Source organism: Chrysemys picta, chromosome 5, assembly GCF_011386835.1.
Source record: "Chrysemys picta bellii isolate R12L10 chromosome 5, ASM1138683v2, whole genome shotgun sequence".
Classification (NCBI taxonomy): Eukaryota; Metazoa; Chordata; order Testudines; family Emydidae; genus Chrysemys; species Chrysemys picta.
Genome location: NC_088795.1, coordinates 120,983,493 through 121,002,898, shown reverse-complemented (window position 1 = coordinate 121,002,898; position 19,406 = coordinate 120,983,493). Strand labels below are relative to the sequence as shown.

At 44.0% G+C, this 19,406-nt stretch overlaps 1 protein-coding gene across 1 annotated transcript in view; it reads left to right on the top strand.

Moving 5' to 3' along the window:
• Positions 1 to 19,406, top strand: part of ACOX3 (acyl-CoA oxidase 3, pristanoyl) — a 66,224-nt gene that overhangs the window by 20,298 nt on the left and 26,520 nt on the right. The window contains 3 exon segments of the mRNA XM_065597113.1: positions 206 to 294; positions 13,987 to 14,083; positions 14,362 to 14,544. Of these exon segments, the coding sequence (XP_065453185.1) occupies positions 206 to 294; positions 13,987 to 14,083; positions 14,362 to 14,544 (369 nt within the window).

Here is a 19,406-nt window from a genome sequence, read left to right as displayed (position 1 = left end):
TATCATGGACGGAAGAGTGCATTAAGCAGAAACTATATCCAAGATTGGATTCTATTTACCTGTATTTGGAAAAATAGTGAGTTTGGTTTTTTTTAAATGCTAATAACAAAATAGTTTGGGAGTACTTTTCACTGTTTGAAAGGAGTCCACCAAGAGCTTTAGTTTTCTCATGACTAAAATATTATTTCATTTAATTTCCACATAGATTCGAGATACAAAAACACTGCTTCCTATGCCAGGGGTGATGGTAGGTGACATAGGAAAGAAACTTGGGCAGAATGGTTTGGATAATGGGTAAGTGAATAACATTTGAATAAAGAAAATCACTGTACTTATATTGATACTTATAAAGAAATGGTGCAAAAGTGCAAGTCTGTTCCATGTTTCTGTTGAGGCAAGTACTTACTGTAAAGATATTTTGTTATTTACAAAATATAAACTGAAGACCCTTCAATATTAGTATTCTCTATTTTAATACCCATTGCTTTTTCATTCTCTAGCTTCTGTTTTGTACATAGCATCGTTCATATTCTGTGAACATCCAGGTGTTCTAATAATAATCATATACTCTGTACTTACACAGCAGCAATTCTAATGAACAAAACAAATAGCCATATGTAATGGCAAATTATCTTCCCCAGCTCTCTGGGGAGGAATCTTTACTTGTTAACTGTCTTGCTAGTTTCTGAGCCCACAGGGCACACCTAAGCAAGGTGAGCAAGCCTATAGTTAGCCAATATATAGGGTTAACCAAGCCCCCCAATCAAATTCACCATCTTGTTTAGCCTCTGTGATTCCTGGATAAACTCCCCTTGATTAGCGGGTAAGGTGGTAAAGTTTTCTTCCAAACATCAGCTTGACACAGGGGACTGTTGGCCAAATAGATTTCCTTCCATATAGTCCGGAGAGTCAGTACACCCTATCACACAACATCACGCAAAAAGAACATATTGCAGAAACTGAGCTAGGGCTGATGTAATCTGAGTTAAGTGCAGATGGCGACCAGAAAATTTGTGGCTCCTTGTATTTCGTGAAGGACTTAATCATTATTTATAACAGCTAGAAAGAGACTTGCAGTAATGAAAGACCATCGTGGCCCATATATCAGAAAACGTATCCTTAGGGATGGCAAATCTGAAGAGATGAACATTTCTAGATCATTAGGGACAGAAGATGAGAAAAATCAGATCTACATGCTGAAGCTTCCATTGAGCAGATGGATGGGATGCCAGATTCACCAGGCTACAGCACAACACCATTCACGTTGTTTTAGTGCTTTTCCTTCCTTTAGTGACCTAGTGATTAAAGAAAACAATTGGCCCATTATGGCAACCTGCTATGTCACTTTACATAGGCATTGAATTAATAGGGAAAGGCATGATTAACCCCTACAATTACATTTAAATACCAAAAAATCCACAGCTAGTGTTGCATATACACTTTAACACAGCTTTTAGCCACTCGCTCACCTATCTTTTTGGATACTTTGCTTTGCTCTTCTGACATTATCTGCTTGCTCTACAGGAGTAGAATGTGGGTTTTTCACAGCAAACGTAATCAAAATGAGCCAAAGCATATCTATTCAGTAAGGAACGCTCCTGGGCTTGAAGCAGATATGAGTTAGTGGCCTAGTGGTAGATGCTCTTCAGCCCATCAGGCTGTTGAGGAGGGAGAACTAGGAACACACACATTGGTGGACACAGTCACACTGACTGAGCACTCAGAACAACAGCAGGCAGCTTTGGTGGAGGAGGACTAGAGTAATGCTGAAATCTAGATTGCAGCCCTGATAGAGACTATCCATAACAACATTTAGAGATGAAAATGTTTATTTCGGTGTGAAATAAGTGACTACATAATCTCAGACCACTAGTGGCAGTGGCATTTTAACTCAGATCAAAGCAAGGCATGGCTGGATTAACGCTGGAGCTTTAGGGGCTGCAGCCTCGCAAAAATAAATCCATAATTATATACAATTCAGTGGTCACCAACCCGTCGATCGCGATCCTGGAGCCTCTGCCAGTCGATCGTGATCTCCGGGCCGCTAAAAGTCCAGCGGTGCAGCAGGGTCAGGCAGGCTGCCTGCATACCATGGCCCCATGCCGCTCCCAGAAGTGGCTGGCTGCTGGCACATCTCTGCGGCCCCTGGGGATGGAGGCAGCAGGCAGGAACCAGCCAATGGGAGCTGCAGGGACATTGCTTGCAGCCGTGGGCAGCGCACAGAGACACACTGTTCCCCTCCCCCCAGGGTGCTCAGAGACGTGCCGGCCGCTTCTGGGAGCAGCATGGAGCTGTGGCAGGCAGGCAGCCTGCCTGAGCCCTGCTGCGCTGCTGGCCGAGAGCCGCCTGTAGTAAGCGCCTCCCGGCCGAAGCCTGCACCTCACACCCCTTCCTGCACCCCAATCCCCTGCCCCAGATCACAGTCCTTGCCTGCACCAAACTCCCTCCCAGAGCCCGCACCCTTCACCCTCTCCTGCACCCCAACACTCTGCCCCAGTCTGGAGCCCCCTCCTCCACCCAAACTCCCTCCCAGAAAGAAACGAATATAACTGCTGTTCTAAGGTAAGAAGTAGGCTGTTTTGAATTAACTTAACTATATTCTACATGTTTGAAGACTGAAATTTAACCACAGAACAGCTTTATGTTAATTAAAAGGCAAGTTTAGTATAGCGTTAATATCCTCGATGCCATAGTTGTGATAATTTTGTTTTAAATTAGGAAAAAGACTTGAGTTATACAGGGGCCCCACAAAATCTAATAGCTCCGGGCCCACAGGAGAGTTAATCTGGCCCTGAAGCAAGGACAATACTAACCATATAAAATGAAGTGAGAGTCAGACTCATTAAAAACAAGAGAATAAAGATGAGAAATACCAGCACAACAGTCCAAAACGAAGCAGGCAAATATCCCACCACCAATAATAATTTCATTTTAAGTTACTTGAGAGAATGAGGCCACAGCCTCAAAATTGGGACAACAAGCTAACTTGTCAGACAAAAAAATCTGAAATTTTAAACAGCTATGGATGAATGCTTTCATTTTCTCCCTGCCTGTTTGCCAGTACTCACAGTTTCAGTAATAGACTTCTGTCCAGGCATCATTGCCCTCAAGGAAAGTCCCATAAGGCCGACCATTTGAGTGGATGCAGGGAGAAGAAATACAATGGGAAATTCAGGTAGATTTCCCCCTAAAAGCAACACCAGCATTAAGTCAGACAGTTATTTTGAACCCTTTTTTGTTTTCCTTTTTTCTTTGCACAAGACTTTTTTCTAATGATTCCACTTGATTTTTGAAATGTATTATTGTGTATGCACCACAAGCTACCATCCAGTAGGTGGCATTGTTGCATGGGTCTAAATAAACTGAATGGAGTCTATCTCCCCTTGTAAGTATTCTCACACTTCTTATCAAACTGTCTGTACTGGGCTATCTTGATTATCACTTCAAAAGGTTTTTTTTCTCTTACTTAATTGGCCTCTCAGAGTTGGTAAGACAACTCCCACCTGTTCATGCTCTGTGTGTGTGTGTGTGTGTATATATCTCCTCAATATATGTTCCATTCTATATGCATCCGAAGAAGTAGGCTGTAGCCCACGAAAGCTTATGCTCTAATAAATTTGTTAGTCTCTAAGGTGTCACAAGTACTCCTGTTCTTTGAATGGAGTAATTCAGCTTTGCATTTATGCAAAGATGGAGTAATGACACTGAAATTTATTTTTGAACTGCAGAATAGTTTTTAAGTACAGATCCACAAATACAGAAAGGATTTGATCTGGCAGGTGTGTGTGTGTGTGTGTGTGTGTGTGTGTGTGTGTGTGTGTGTGTGTGTGCGCATCACTGCTGAAAGAATAGATTCTTTTATAGATATTTGTCTATAGGGGCACAGGATTTTAGAAGACATTTTTTCATTACACGGTTTATGTTTAAGTGTATGGGCAGTGACCAGTACTTTGAGATAAAATGCACATAGTACATTTAGATTGGAAGTCCATGCAGTACATTGTAGAAAAGAAACAGCACACAACATGCTGTGTAGATGTCATGAGAAAGTCCCCTACGTTGGTTAGGACATCTGCTAATTTAAAATAATTGTGGGTATTCTAATCACTCTTTCAGTTTGCTTTCCCCTCTCTCAGGCTAATGGGTATAAGTTATTTTTTATTAGGTACCATTTGTATAATGGCAGTTTCTAGGAGCCAGAGTGATGGCCTAGGACTCCATTGTGCTATGTGCTGTACAAACACAGAACAAAGAGACAGTCCCGGCCCCAAAGAGCTTACGTATAAAACGAGACAACAGGTAGATACAGGCAGACAAATGGGAGAGTATAATGGGGTTGTCTGCCTCCCGAGTTTCTCCTTGTGGCTCTGAGGCACCCTGCCTTGGTTTCCCCTTCTTTCAGGGCTCCTCAAAAACCCCACACAGTCCAGAGGTATAAAATACAATTCCCCTCCCGGAGCGTCTGATTTATGAAGTTTTTATACCATTTCTGTTGGCCCTTCAGGCCCAAAACCTTTCCCCTGGTCAGGGGATCCCACAGCCCTCTCCCCAGGGGCTGTGGTTAGATTCAGGCTGGCTTCTTTCAGCTGGTTCCTTTATATTCCCCTAATTCATTTCTTTCTGGATAGGCAGCAACATCCTTCAAACACAAAATAACTCAAAATTTAAAACCTCACCTAGTCTGCAGCTGGGCACAGCTCCTCCTCCTTGAGGGTAGGTCTTTCTGCTCTCAAAGCAGCAGCTTCCCAGTGTTTCAGAGTTCCCTGAAGTCTCTTTCCAAGCATCTGCCTTATCTATCCCAGGGCTGGTGGTCACCAGACCCGCCTCATTCTCCCCACCTAGGTAGGAGAGCAGGCTATGTCACAGGTGGTGCTGGGCCCATCTCCTACTAAAATGGCCAGCTACCCTGTGACCAGGAGCACAAGGAAACAATGGGATGATATACTCAGCCCTGCATTCATTCATCTGACAGCATGAACCCACAGTGACAGAAAAGCTGCTGGGATGAAGGTCATGGTAGAGTAAGGCACCAGCACATCAAACTCTGCTAGAGAGCCTGGAAGCTGCTGTCTCTACACAGAATCCAGCTGAGGGAATAGGTATGGCCAGGGTAGCAGATTCAGGGCATCTGCTGAGCAGCCTCCGGTATATGGGTTCCTTTGGTGCCTCAACCATAAATTAAAACTGCTTTCCAGATGTGGAAACCACAAAGGAGGGTGAATTCTGACCATCCCCAAGAGATTAAGCTGCCCCACTGCTGCAGGGGGTTGTAGTGTGCATCCCAGGTACCAACAAGGGTAAATGTATTCCTAACGCTCCCTGTGTGTGGAGATGAGAATGGGGCATGTTTCACCCCAATACGCAATTATTTAAAACTTTAGTATGTTTAATAGATGTTGCCAGCTATAAGACTGCACACGCACAAGGCCTGATTCTGATCTCATTTCCGTAAATCCCCCATGGAATTCAGTGGAGTTACACTGATGTAAGACTGTCGGAAGCAAGATCAGAAGCAGGCCCATAAGGAAAGTGATGTTGCAATTTTACATTCTGTTCTTGAGTTTTGCTACTGAAATAGAAGGGGCTAATGCCAGGATTTTTAAATGAGAGCCTACATTTAGGCTCCTAAATACTTGTACATATTTAGGCACCTATTAAGGACTGGTGTGGGGGGAGAAATTGCAAAAATTACGGGGTGAAATTCTATGGCCTGTGTTAAAGAGGTCAGACTAGATACATAATGGTCCCTTCTGGTTTTGAAAACTACGACTCGATTGGGTTGCTTGGCTGAAGTTTGGTTTCCTGGTAATGTAGACCCTAATATTTTTATCAGGGGTTGGGTTTTCAAAAGCACCTAAGGGCTCTAGGAGCACAAGTCCCATTGAAAGTCATTGAATGGACTACTCTGTCTGTCTGTCTGTCTAACAAACTCATATAGACCCCCATCCCTGTAGTATATGAACACCTCACGATCTAGGGGCACATGGCTTTTGAAAACCTCTCCCTAGGAGCCTAACTTTAGGCACCCATTTAAAAAAAAATCCGGGTCTATTTTTTTAATCTCTTTTCTTGTCTACCATTTACACAACATTTAGTGCATACAAATTACAGTGTAGTATTAAAAAAAAAAACATTCTGCGCATTGCAGGCTTTACATTCTTTCCTCTCAAGTTATTCATCTTTCTCATTCAGTAACATAATGCAGCCACCAGAGGGTGTAACTGCGCCAGAGCCTCAGTCATGCCTTAATGTTTGAAGTAGTGTAAAAGTATCTGCCTGTTACTAGCAGGAGGGGTGTGAGGCTTTGCTGCATTCTGTAAATTGAGATAGTTTAAAAAAAATAACTGGGCTTGTGATATAGATCCAGTCAGGTGCCTCCTTTCTGGTCACCCACCAGATTGCTATGGGGAGACTCCAAACTTCTGTGTCTCTGAATGCTTTAAGCTGCCAGGGCCTTAACAGAGTTCAGAAATTGCCACCATCCTGGGGGCCCTGGGTACACTGTCAGGCTGCAGACTTTCTATCTGGCATTCCCTTCTGAGAACCGGAACTTGCTGTCCAGCTGCCTAGCCTGTGGGCACAATGGTGACTCTTCATACTCTCCCATACTTACACACACCTCTCTCAGAACTCTACCCCAAAGGTGTGCAGCTCCTGGGTTGCAGTTTAACTCTCTCAGGGGACAATGTGTTGGTTGTGGAGCATATAACACAGAGACACATTTTCACAAGTATAATACATTATTTCTTGTTTACTTACCTGTATAAATCACAGGAGAGCTCAAAGCATATAGAACGTAACATCCTAAACCCCTCGCTAGCTCACTCTGTGCTTGGGGGTCTCCTGCCTCATGCCGCCCCTACATGCTGGGTTGCTTCTCTCTCCTCCACAACCGGAGACAAAATGGCCAAACACCCCAGATAGGTCAACTCCTCTCTATTTATAACTCTTAACCCTCTTTGTCAGGAGATGTCCTTGCCAACTTCCCCTCCTGAGCAAAAACCTCTGCCAGGTGACTTTGGGGCCAAGGCAACCTCTCTCCTGCTAGACTAATTCTGCAGTTGGGAGTCTATCTATTGTTCAAAGCTATTACATTTCAGTGGGAGAACATTTAAAGTCAGTTACCTTTTGTTGCCAGCCTTTAGAATTTCAACCCAACAGGGAGGCAAACAGACCATAGAGAAGGCAAAAGGCTGCAGCTTCAAAATGGAGTTTGCAGCTAGGTCAAGATACATAGAGTTCATAATCTCACACAGAATTCATAAATTGTACAGACAGATTCCCAAATCGTCACAGCTTGTGCCCTTTTTTTGCTTCTCTGTAATATATATAAAAAGGTGTAAAAGGAGGGGTTTGGGAGGAGAGAATTTGGGGGTGGGAGTAGTAGGGCAGCGTGTATTTCTTTTTTCTCTGCTGTTTTTTCACCTTAGAAATTCAGATTTTGTCTGCCTGGAAGGCTCTATGGCTTTTTCTACAGTAGCAAAATTGCTGATTCCTGAAAATGTACATCAGCAAATGATTGCGACTGAACTCAGTACAAGTTCAGCTGTGACCAAGGGTTAACTGTGTTTAGTACCCTTTCAGAAACGTATAGGTTTGGTTGGATTTTTGGGGGGGAGAAGGGGGTTATTACCACCTATTTCATTTCAATAACAGACTAAAACTTTGGAAAAATACAGTATGTTAATGAGTCAACATCCACTAAGCCAACATCCACTTCACTGAGGTGTGAGCTCTCACCATATACAACATACTCTGAGATATTCAGGAGGTTCTCTAGAAAAATCATGGCAGGGCAGACTCAATGTTCCTGATACTACCAATTAAAAAAACCAAAACAATCCAAGGAGAGTGGGTCACTGTCACAGTTGCCAACTTTCTTGTGGTAAATAAGCACCCCGACTTTCACAGTAAGCCAAAAATCAAACTAATCCCATTTCAAAACACGGCCAAAACAAACCAATCCCTAACAACCCCGACATTCTATGTGACTAGATCCCCCAGTGTGCAGTCTGGGACTGTGGTGGGCCCGCTGTGCACCCCCAACTCTCTCCCCCGCTTGCCCTACTTGCTCCCCCTTGCCGGGAGCCAATAAAAAAAAAAAAGCAACAAGCTGCAAACAAGTTACAAGCCAAACAAGCAACAAGCCAAAAACTAGCCAACACGCAACTCACAAGCCAATTAAACCAAAAAAAAGACCAATCTCTGTGTTTTTTTTCACTTGTTTGGCACGTCGGATCACCATTTCTTGCTTTTTGCCTGGTGATTGTGTGTTATAGCTCCCCTCTGTGAATCTGTTACACTAGGAAGACTTTGCTCTTCCATTTAAGTTGTAGCAGCTCATGCTTTTAGTTTTGGAGGTCGCCCGTCAACTCCGTGTGTCGGCCAAGATGGCAGCTGTCACACAACCTCACATCCTTCGTACGCCCCTTTTAAATACATTATTATATATTTATTAGTTGTATTGCGGTAGCCCCTGGGAGTCCCAGTCATGGACCTCGGCACCTCACAAACACAGACCAAAAAGACAGGCCCCACCCCAAAAAGCTTAGAATCTAAATCTATGATGTCTTGTGAAACAACATGAGTTTGCACTGACTCTGACTGGCTGCTCACAGTAATTACAGTCATAAAGCAAACAGATTGAAATATATTAACATGTTAAACAAATTAAAAACAGTCTATGTGAAGTTTTACAAATTTGAACACGCCCAAGTCAAGCAGTGCCAAAGCTGCCGTTCTCCTAATAACCCTGACTCACACACAGTGCATGTCCTGTATATTTTAAAGTCTCCATTTAAGTCTAACTAGTTGCTGTGCAATGTGAGTTATTAATGTTCTCCATCTTCTCTCTAAATTCTTATTTTATATTTAAAAAATAACAAAAATCTTAAAGAGAACCTCCTGGAGTGCACAGCCTAAACTGTGATCGTAGTCCTCCTCCTTCCCCGCCCCATCCCCTCTCTGCAATTTGTCACTCCCGCTCGTTTTGGCACATCTAAAATTAAGGCCCCAGCCCTGCAGTGAGCTCCCCACAGTCTCTTTCTGCACAGAGTCTCACCGGAACCATTGTGGCTCTCTGCAGATGCAAGGGTCCACCCACACAGAGCTCATTGCAGGATTGGGCCTTACTGTAAGCATGGTGAGGCAGAGGTCTCTGTCTTTCTGTCTCTTCCATGAAGTGCCGGCACAGTTATAGCTGCTATAAAATGAGGTGGGTGTATTAACATAGCTACTGTCTGTTACTGTTAGCGATGCAAGGTTCTACTTTTGACTGTGGCAATATGGCCTAAAATGCTGCTTTAAAAACTTTTCCCCAGCTTCCCGGCACCCTTCCTTCTCTTCAAACTCATCCCTTTGTGAACTTCCAGATTCTAAAATGTGTGACTGGTCTTTCTGTCTTCTGCAGGCTTTTTACCATCCCTCTATGCCCCCATTCTGCCCTTGGTCTACTCTGCCTCTAACATTATTTGGTCATTGTGCCCTGTAACCATCATTGTGCCCTGTAACCATCACTTGATCCCCAAGCTTTCAATCCCATCCCCCCGCTGGCTACATCTGGGTAGGAGGATTAAAGGGATTGTCACTTCAACATTCTCAAGATAGTCAAAAACAGAAGTTGGCCATCAATAGAGATCTGAGTGGGTTTGAAATTCCCCAAAAGCACAGTCTTGCCATCTGCACTGCAGGTAACAGTTTATTACTTTAGTACTGGCAAAGGGAATATGCTGCTTTTCCAGCTGCTCACTTTTATCCGTGTTACTGCGCTCCAGATTAATGATTGTAGCATGATTTAAGGGAAAAGAGATTAACTTTGCTTGAAATGTTCTCTGCACCACTGGCGAGAGACCTGACAGAGAGACTGCTGTGGGATTGTGACTTCACCCTGCCTAACTGTTCCAGGCAGGAATACGCGTAGCCCAGTTATGCATCAGTGATGAATGGAGGTGGATGGTGGAAAACCTCAGAGTACTAGATTTAAAACATTTCCTGTGTATATTATTTGTAAAATATTGTATGTGGGACACTGATTAGCAGTGCAGCAGCACTGGGACACTGTTAACCCTAGATCCCTGACATAGAGACTACTATGGGGATGTGACTGCTCTTCTCAAGTAGGATTGTGCATGCAAGAATGCAATGATAATGGCTGCTGAATGGTGATGGGTGAAATAAGTTTGGAGAGCAGTACATTCATTACTTTGTTGCAATGCAGTCCAATGTTTAACACAGCAAGAAGTAAGGCACAATTTTTTAACAGTGCGGGTGATTAATCACTGGAACAAACTACCAGGGGAAATGGTGGAAGTCTAAATCAAGATGGGATGCCTTTATGGAAGATCTGCATTAGCCAAGCACAAGTTGGGCTCACTACGGCAGTTAAATGGGGTAATAGTCGATGGCCTGTTGTGTTATACAGGAGGTCAGACTCAATCTAGTGGTCCCTTCTGGTCTTAAAATCTATGAACTTGTCAACTTATCCATGGCCAAGAACACACAACTGGAGGCAGACCCCAATGGAATTATCCCAACAATGTATATTTACAGATAAGAGCCATCTGTCAGAACACAAAATGAGTCAAACCCTGATCACACTAACTGCTCTACAATGGAGGCCATAGGAAAGGTGGATTCTAATGTCACCAGTACATGTACCTTGCCCATTGCATAAGCTCTTGTGTGCTTGACATTCCCATGAATGTCTGTATAGTTACACAAGTAGCTCTTCCATTCATTTAAATGGATTTTCCCCTAAACTTGTTGACAGATCTGGTCTGTGTCTGTTTACTATGTTTTCTGAGTGAATAGACATTCAAAATGTGATCTATAACTTTATGAAATCTTATTTATTTTTAGTATGTTCCAACATCACCTTCCAATTGGTGTGTATGGTTAACTATAAAAAAAAAAGATTGTAAAAGCATAAAAGCTCTTGGAGAACTGGCTGTAGTTTCATAAACCCATCCAAATCCAGGGTCCTACAGGTGTCTGCTTTTATTTTCATCATTAGTTTTCATAAACAGTAAATCTCACTTCTTCACTCATGGTAGTTGTCAGTGGATTTGTAACTTATCTTTCTGCCCAGTTATTCAAGCTTTTTAAAGGTTTTGGCATTTGCTGTATGGATTTATTTAGACATTAGCTGAGGAAAAGGCAGCAAATATGTAACCCATAAAGTGTAATACCAAGAAGATCAGTTACTGTTAAGCGAGTGTAATTTAATTTTCTGGTTCACTAGTTATAAGAAATGTGATAGTATGGGGTTTTTTTCCATCAAGGTCATTCTGGATAATCTTTTATGCAGTATAGAGATGATCAAACAGTACTCTGTATGTCTGGCATTTTGTTTTTATAGCTGGCCCGTTAAGAGTGCTCACTACAACAACAAGCAACTTACTTTGTTAATTCTTTTCTTCCTTCTTAGAATTAGTAGGTGAGAATATTTGGGTAACTTGTATAGCTATTTAATGAGAATATATCTTCAGTATGGTGTTATAGAAGAAACTCGCTGGACTTGAAATTGTGTATTAAAGGCTCAGAATATTCACATGAATAGCTTTATACAAGTGTATAGTCGTACTGAAATAAGTGGAGCTACTCACATAAGTAAAATTATTAGCATGCATAGGTATTTGCAGAATTGTACCCGTATGCTAAGTTAACACAAATCAGATTGGCTCTGTTTACTAAACTTTTAATATTGAGGCTGGATTTTAAAAGGGTTGTGTGACTGAATGCATATCAGGCTTCCAATTAAGATTGAACTAATAGAAAGTTCCCTAGTAGTGAGATTTAACTGAGTATATCGGATTTATGAATGGAGAAGTGATGCAAGCACATGGAATTATCCTTGGCTTCAAAGCATGGTTTGAGATAATAGTTTATTGACCATCACTTTTTAAATCACTTGCTGCCTGAGGCATCTCTCTCTCCAGGTAGCTATATGCATATGCATCCGAAGAAGTGGGCTGTAGTCCACGAAAGCTTATGCTCTAATAAATTTGTTAGTCTCTAAGGTGCCACAAGTACTCCTGTTCTTCTTTTTGCGGATACAGACTAACACGGCTGTTACTCTGAAACTTGCCCACCTCTGTGAGTGGAAACTAGCTGTTGGCCTCTAGAATCTGCCCTCCCTCTTGTGCTTGCACAAGGAATGCAGGTAGCCCATATAGGGAATTAAGGGTATTAAGAACCTGTGTGGGTGCGTGAGATAGGTTAAAGTCTTCTCCACTGAAATTACTACTGGGAGTATTGTCATTCACTTCAATACGACAGCTCCCAGTAGTAATAAGCATTACATGCTCCCAGTAAGTGTTTACAAGAGGAGGCCCTAGTATCACAGCCTGTACACTTTGTCACTAACAGGGACAGGCAGGGACAGGCTGCTGGGGAGTTTTTTTTAGCTTTGATGGTTTTATTTCAGGGGTGGGGAGAGTAGAGGGTTGCATATAAACCAAAAGATCTTTTATCTTAAAAAAAAAAACCACCTTTTTTGTAGAGGATCCAAAACCATTGTCCAAGATGGATTTCTGTAAATACAACCCTCACTCTCACCGAGTAGTACCGTACTCTGTGAGTAGTCCCACCAAAATCAGTGGGTCTATATGCAGAGTAAGGGTTCAAGAATCTGATGCTCAGTTAGACTGCACATTTCAACCATTTGTATGAGTATATATTGCTCAGTCAAAAATGCATTATATCTCTGAAGCAGAATTAATACAATATGCAGATATGTCTCCTTGGAAATTACTCATATTTTTAAAGTACATGTAGTATTGCAAAGCTTATATAATTTATTGATGTGAAAGATCTGGCTCTCTCGCATGCTATTAAATATATTTGCCTGTATTGGCAAGCAGGAGGAATTTGCTTTGATTATTAATACAGATTTTCAAGCAATATTAGATGCTGAGATATTCAGAAATGGAGCTGGTGTTATGATACCATGCCAGCCCTTACTGTCTATTTGGCTGAAAATGACTAGTACACGATTCTATGAAAAATATGTGTCCTGTTTATGCAGCTTCTATCAATATTACGTTGGGTGTCAGAACTTAAGAAAAGATTCTCCTACTCATTTCTTTTAAGATGCTACATCGCATCAGCGAGCAAAAATCATAGCTGGAGCTCCTGTACAAATAATGCCTTTTTCCAGTTCCCTTTCACTGTGTTGATTCTACATTGTTCTTGTTGATGTTAGATATTTGATCAAATTCAGGGCCCTGTTGTGTTAGGGATTGTACAAACACATAGTAATAGACCGTCCCTGCCCCAAAGAATTTACAAACTCAGAACCAGATTCTGATTTCCTTATTTATATTGAGCAGTATTTTACGTCACGAGTGTGCCATTCAGTTCAATGGTATTATTTGTGGAGTAACACATGATTTGACTTGAATATGAGTGTAAGAATCTGATTCAAAAGAGACACGGTAGACAAAGGTTTCATTGTCCCCATTTGTATATAGATGGGAAACTGAGGCACAGAGTGAAATTGCTTGCATAAGTCCATCTCCAGTGTCTTAACCATAAGACAGTCCTTCCTCTCATTGCTTTTCTTTCTGCAAAATCTCTTTCTTTTAAACGTAATCACAGGTCATGATATTTTAAATGTTAGCTGGTTGAATGACTCAGCAGAAACAAAATACAGGTGCAGTCAGTGAGGGTCTTTCCTGAAGACATAATATTTATTTCCAAAAACCAAAACAAATTTAATATAAAAAAAAGAGTAACAGAAAACTTACCCAGGTTGCATTTCATAGAACCTTTTTATGTGGAGACCTGTATTCTCACAGGCATCATCCTCTCTGTGCAGAATCTGACCCTAAAAATACCTGTGTTGTAATATTATTTTTAGTTCACTGATGTGCATGAAATCTTCATGCAGCCATTAATTCATTATGGCAGTCTGTTGGGGCATATACCCAAGCTATGTTGTGATGAATCTTCCTATATTATTGTTAATATATTTATTTACTTGAACAGATTTGCTATGTTTCACAATGTCAAGATACCTAAAGAAAACGTATTGAACAGAACTGGAGATGTCACAGCTGAGGGAGTATACGTTAGCTCATTTAAGGTATGAAATGAACTGTATGTGCAATGAATCCAGTCTATCAAATATACTATGAAGGAATTGTTTGTATTTTTTTTTTTCAAATCTATTAACTGTACCCTTATATTTTCAGAGCTGAATGGGGTTTTAGCCATGCATTTGCCATTAAAGTCAATGGGTGCTAACTCCTTGAAAGTATAACATTTGGCATAACTACCAGGATTCTGATGTTGCAGGTAGTGCAATTATGAAGCTATGGCATGGCTGAACCTGCCCATTTAGTGTGTCTTTTATTCCCTCAGGATCTCAAGCAACGTTTTGGCGCTTCTCTTGGGGCTTTGTCCAGTGGTAGAGTTATGATCATAGGCATGTCTGTGGTTAATTTAAAGCTTGCCTTATCAATAGCCATTCGCTTCTCAGCCACACGCCGTCAGTTTGGACCAACAGAGGAAGAAGAAATACCAGTCCTGGAATACCAAATGCAGGTACTAACTAAATCTACAATGTGGCATTTCATTCAAATCTAGGGAATGTATTCAAATATAAAGCAAGATCCTCAGCACATGTAAATCCGCATAGCTGCATTGAAAGCAATGAAGTTATACTACTTTACACCAGCTGAATGTCTGGCCCTATAGAGTTCTGAAGGCTTGATTCTCAGTAAGACGTGGTCTACACTACCAACTTCTCTAGCCACACCCCTGACCACATAGTTATACTCACCTAACCCCCACTGTAGACAGAGCTATGTCATTGGGATGGCTTCTCCCACCGAGATAGCTACTGTCTCTCAGGCCTGGTCTACACTACGAGTTTAGGTCGAATTTAGCAGCGTTAAATCGAATTAAGCCTGGACACGTTCACACGGCTAAGTCCCTTTTTTCGACTTAAAGGGCCCTTTAAACCGGTTTCTTTACTCCACCTCCGACGAGGGGATTAGCGATAAAATCGGCCTTAGCGGGTTGGAATTGGGATAGTGTGAACGGAATTCGACGTTATTGGCCTCCGGGAGCTATCCCACAGTGCTTCATTGTGACCGCTCTGGACAGCACTCTCAACTCGGATGCACTGACCAGGTAGACAGGAAAAGCCCCGCGAACGTTTGAATTTCATTTCCTGTTTGCCCAGCATGGAGAGCACAGATGACCACGCAGAGCTCATCAGCACAGGTAACCATGATGGAGTCTCAGGATCGCAAAAGAGCTCCATCATGGACCGAATGGGAGGTACGGGATCTGCTCGCCATATGGGGAGATGAATCAGTGCTAGCTGAACTCCGTAGCAGTAAACGAAATGGCAAAATATTAGAAAAGGTCTCAAAGGCCATGAAGGACAGAGGCCATAACAGGGACGCACAGCAGTGCCGCGTGAAAATTAAGGAGCTAAGGCAAGCCTACCACAAAGCCAGAGAGGCAAACGGAAGGTCCGGGGCAGAGCCGCAAACATGCCGCTTCTACGCGGAGCTGCATGCCGTGCTAGGGGGTGCAGCCACCACTACCCCAACCGTCTGCTTTGACTCCTTCAATGGAGAAACACACAGGGAAGCGGGTTCGGGGTACGAGGAAGATGAGGATGAAGATAATGTAGATAGCTCACAGCAGCAAGGAAGCGGAGAAACCGGTTTCCCCAACAGCCAGGATATGTTTATCACCCTGGACCTGGAACCAGTAACCCCCGAACTCACCCAAGGCGTGCTCCCAGACCCTGAGGGCACACAGGGGACCTCTGGTGAGTGTACCTTTGTAAATATTACACATGGTATAAAAGCAAGTATGTTTAATGATTAATGATTAATTTGCCCTGGCAATTGCGGCCAGTACAGCTACTAGAAAAGTATGTTAACGTGTATGGGGATGGAGCGGAAATCCTCCAGGGACATCTCCAGAAAGCTCTCCTTCATGTACTCCCAAAGCCTTTGCAAAAGGTTTCTGGGGAGGGCTGCCTTATCCCATCCGCCATGGTAGGACACTTTACCACGCCAGGCCAGTAGCACGTAGACTGGAATAATTGCATAATAAAGTATGGCAGCGTATGGTCCCGGTGTTTGCTGGCATGCAGACAACATCCATTCCTTATCGCTCTTTGTTATCCTCAGGAGAGTGATATCATTCACGGTTACCTGGTTGAAATGGGGCGATTTTATTAAGGGGACATTCAGAGGTGCTCGTTCCTGCTCTGCTGAACAGAAATGTTCCCCGCTGTTAGCCACACGGTGGGGGTGAGAGGTCAAGTGATCATCCCCAGGAATTAGGTGTGGGGGGAGGGGGGTTAGTTGGGTTTGTGCTGCATGTTAACCCGGAAACCGCAGCCCCTCCTTTTACATTGCCAACCCAACGGGTGCTTGGTATGGGAAATGAGGGCACTACTGTTTGAAACCATTCCCACATGTTAAGAAGGTTAAAAAAGCCAAAAGACTGTGACTTACCATGGCTGCCTGCAAGCCGAAATCTGTTGCCTGGCACTGCGTGAGTAATCTCTCACACCAAACCGGCAGGCCCTCAATATAAGAGGAAAAATGCGACCTTGTAACGAAAGCACATGTGCTGTGTAATGTGAACAGCAAAATGTAACGTGAAAGAGTGTACCCATTGGTCTCTAAAATGTGTCTTTTTTAACCACCTCTCCAGTCTCCTCCACCAGCTGCAAATGTTTCTCCTTCACAGAGGCTAGTGAAGATTAGAAGGAGAAAACGGCGGACTCGGGATGATATGTTCTCGGAGCTCCAGATGTCCTCCCACGCTGACAGAGCACAGCAGAATGCGTAGAGGCAGTCAATATCAGATTACAGAAAAGCACAATATGAACAAGAGGAGAGGTGGCGGGCTGAATCGCGGGATGAACAGAGCAAGTGGCGGGCTGAAGATGAAAGGTGGCGTCAGCTTGCTGACAGAAGGCAAGAGTCAGTGCTCCGGCTGCTGGAGCATCAAACTGATATGCTCCAGCATATGTTGAGCTGCAGGAAAGGCAGCAGGAGCAGAGTCCGCTGTTACAGCCCCTGTGTAACCAACAGTCCTCCTCCCCAAGTTCCATAACCTCCTCACCCAGACACCCAAGAACACGGTGGGGGGACCTCCGGCCACCCAGTCACTCCACCCCAGATGATTGCCCGAGCATCAGAAGGCTGGCCTTCAATAAGAGTTAAAGTTTTAAACTGCAGTGTGTCCTTTTCCTTCCCTCCTCCCCCACCCATCCCGGGCTACCTTGGCAATTATCCCCAAGTTATGTGATGAATTAATAAAGAATGCATGACTGTGCAGTAACAATGACTTTATTACCTCTGCAAGCGGTGCTCAAGGGGGGGAGGGGAGGGTGGGGTGGTTGGTTTACAGGGAAGTACAGTGAACCGGGTGGGGGGAGGGGCGGAGGGTTCATCAAGGAGAAACAAACAGAAGTTTCACACCGTAGCCTGGCCAGTCACAAAACTCGTTTTCAAAGCTTCTCTGATGCACACCGCGCCCTGCTGTGCTCTTCTAACCGCCCTGGTGTCTGGCTGCGCGTAATCAGTGGCCAGGCGATTTGCCTCAACCTCCCACCCTGCCATAAATGTCTCCCCCTTACTCTCACAGATATTGTGGAGCGCACAGCAAGCAGCAATAACAATGGGGATATTCTTTTCGCTGAGGTCTGAGCGAGTCAGTAAGCTGCGCCAGCGCGTGTTTAAACGTCCAAATGCACATTCCACCACCATTCGGCACTTCCTCAGCCTGTAGTTGAACAGGTCCTGACTACTGTCCAGGCTGCCTGTGTACGGCTTCATGAGCCATGGCATTAAGGGGTAGGCTGGGTCCCCAAGGATCACGATAGGGATTTCAACATCCCCAACGGTTATTTTCTGGTCCAGGAAGAAAGTCCCTTCCTCCAGCTTTCGAAACAGAGCAGAGTGCCTGAAGACGCGAGCATCATGTACCTTTCCCGGCCATCCCACGTTGATGTTGGTGAAACGTCCCTTGTGATCCACCAGGGCTTGCAGCAGCATTGAAAAGTACCCCTTGCGGTTTATGTACTCGGTGGCTTGGTGCTCCGGTGACAATATAGGGATATAGGTTCCGTCTATCGCCCCACCACAGATTGGGAATCCCATTGCAGCAAAGCCATCCACTATGGCCTGCACGTTTCCCAGAGTCACTACCCTTGATATCACCAGGTCTTTGATTGCCCTGGCAACTTGGATCACAGCAGCCCCCACAGTAGATTTGCCCACTCCAAATTGATTCCCAACTGACCGGTAACTGTCTGGCATTGCAAGCTTCCACAGGGCTATCGCCACTCACTTCTCAACTGTGAGGGCTGCTCTCATCTTGGTATTCTGGCGCTTCAGGGCAGGAGAAAGCAAGTCACAAAGTTCCATGAAAGTGCCCTTACGCATGCGAAAGTTTTGCAGCCACTGGGAATCGTCCCACACCTGCAACACGATGCGGTCCCACCAATCTGTGCTTGTTTCCCGGGCCCAGAATCGGCGTTTCACGGCATGAACCTGCCCCAGTAACACCATGATTTGCACATTGCTGGGGCCTGTGCCTTGTGAGAGGTCTATGTCCATGTCAATTTCCTCATCACTCTCGTCGCCGCGCTGCAATTGCCTCCTCGGCTGGTCCTGGTTTTGCTTTGGCATGTCCTGGCTCTGCATATGCTCCAGGACAATGTGCGTGGTGTTCATAATGCTCATAATTGCCGCGGGCTCCATGATCCCAGTGCTATGGCATCTGATCTGAAAAAAGGCGCGAAACTAGTATCTGACGGACGGAGGGAGGGAGGGGCGAGTGACGACATGGCGTACAGGTACAGGGAATTAAAATCAACAAAGGTGGCTGTGCATCAGGGAGAAACACAAACAACTGTCACACAGAATGGCCCCCCCAAAGATTGAACTCAAAACCCTGTGTTTAGCAGGCCGTTGATTTCATGGAGGGAGGGGGAAGCAAATGAATACAGAACAAATCTATTTTTTACATCTTAAGCTGGCAGACAATGGTGCAGCATGACTGATAGCCCTCGGCATCTTCTGGGTGCTTGGCAGAAAATACTGGGCGCTTGGCAGAAAATAGTGTACTAAGACTGATAGCCATCATCGTCAAGACGGTTCGATAGGACTGAGCATGTCTGCCCAGGTGCCCATGATTGACATGCAATATGACGACGATGGATATCAGTCTTAATACACCATCTACTGCCAAAAGGCAAGGGGCTGGTGGTGTGTGCAATGCAGCCCCACGTCTGCCAGCACCCAGATCGCCGATGAAGGCTACCAGTCATACTGTACCGTCTACTGCCAAAAGGCAATTAGCTGCTGCTGTGTAACAATGCAGTACCACGTCTGCGGCACCCAGATGACATATGGTGACAGTGA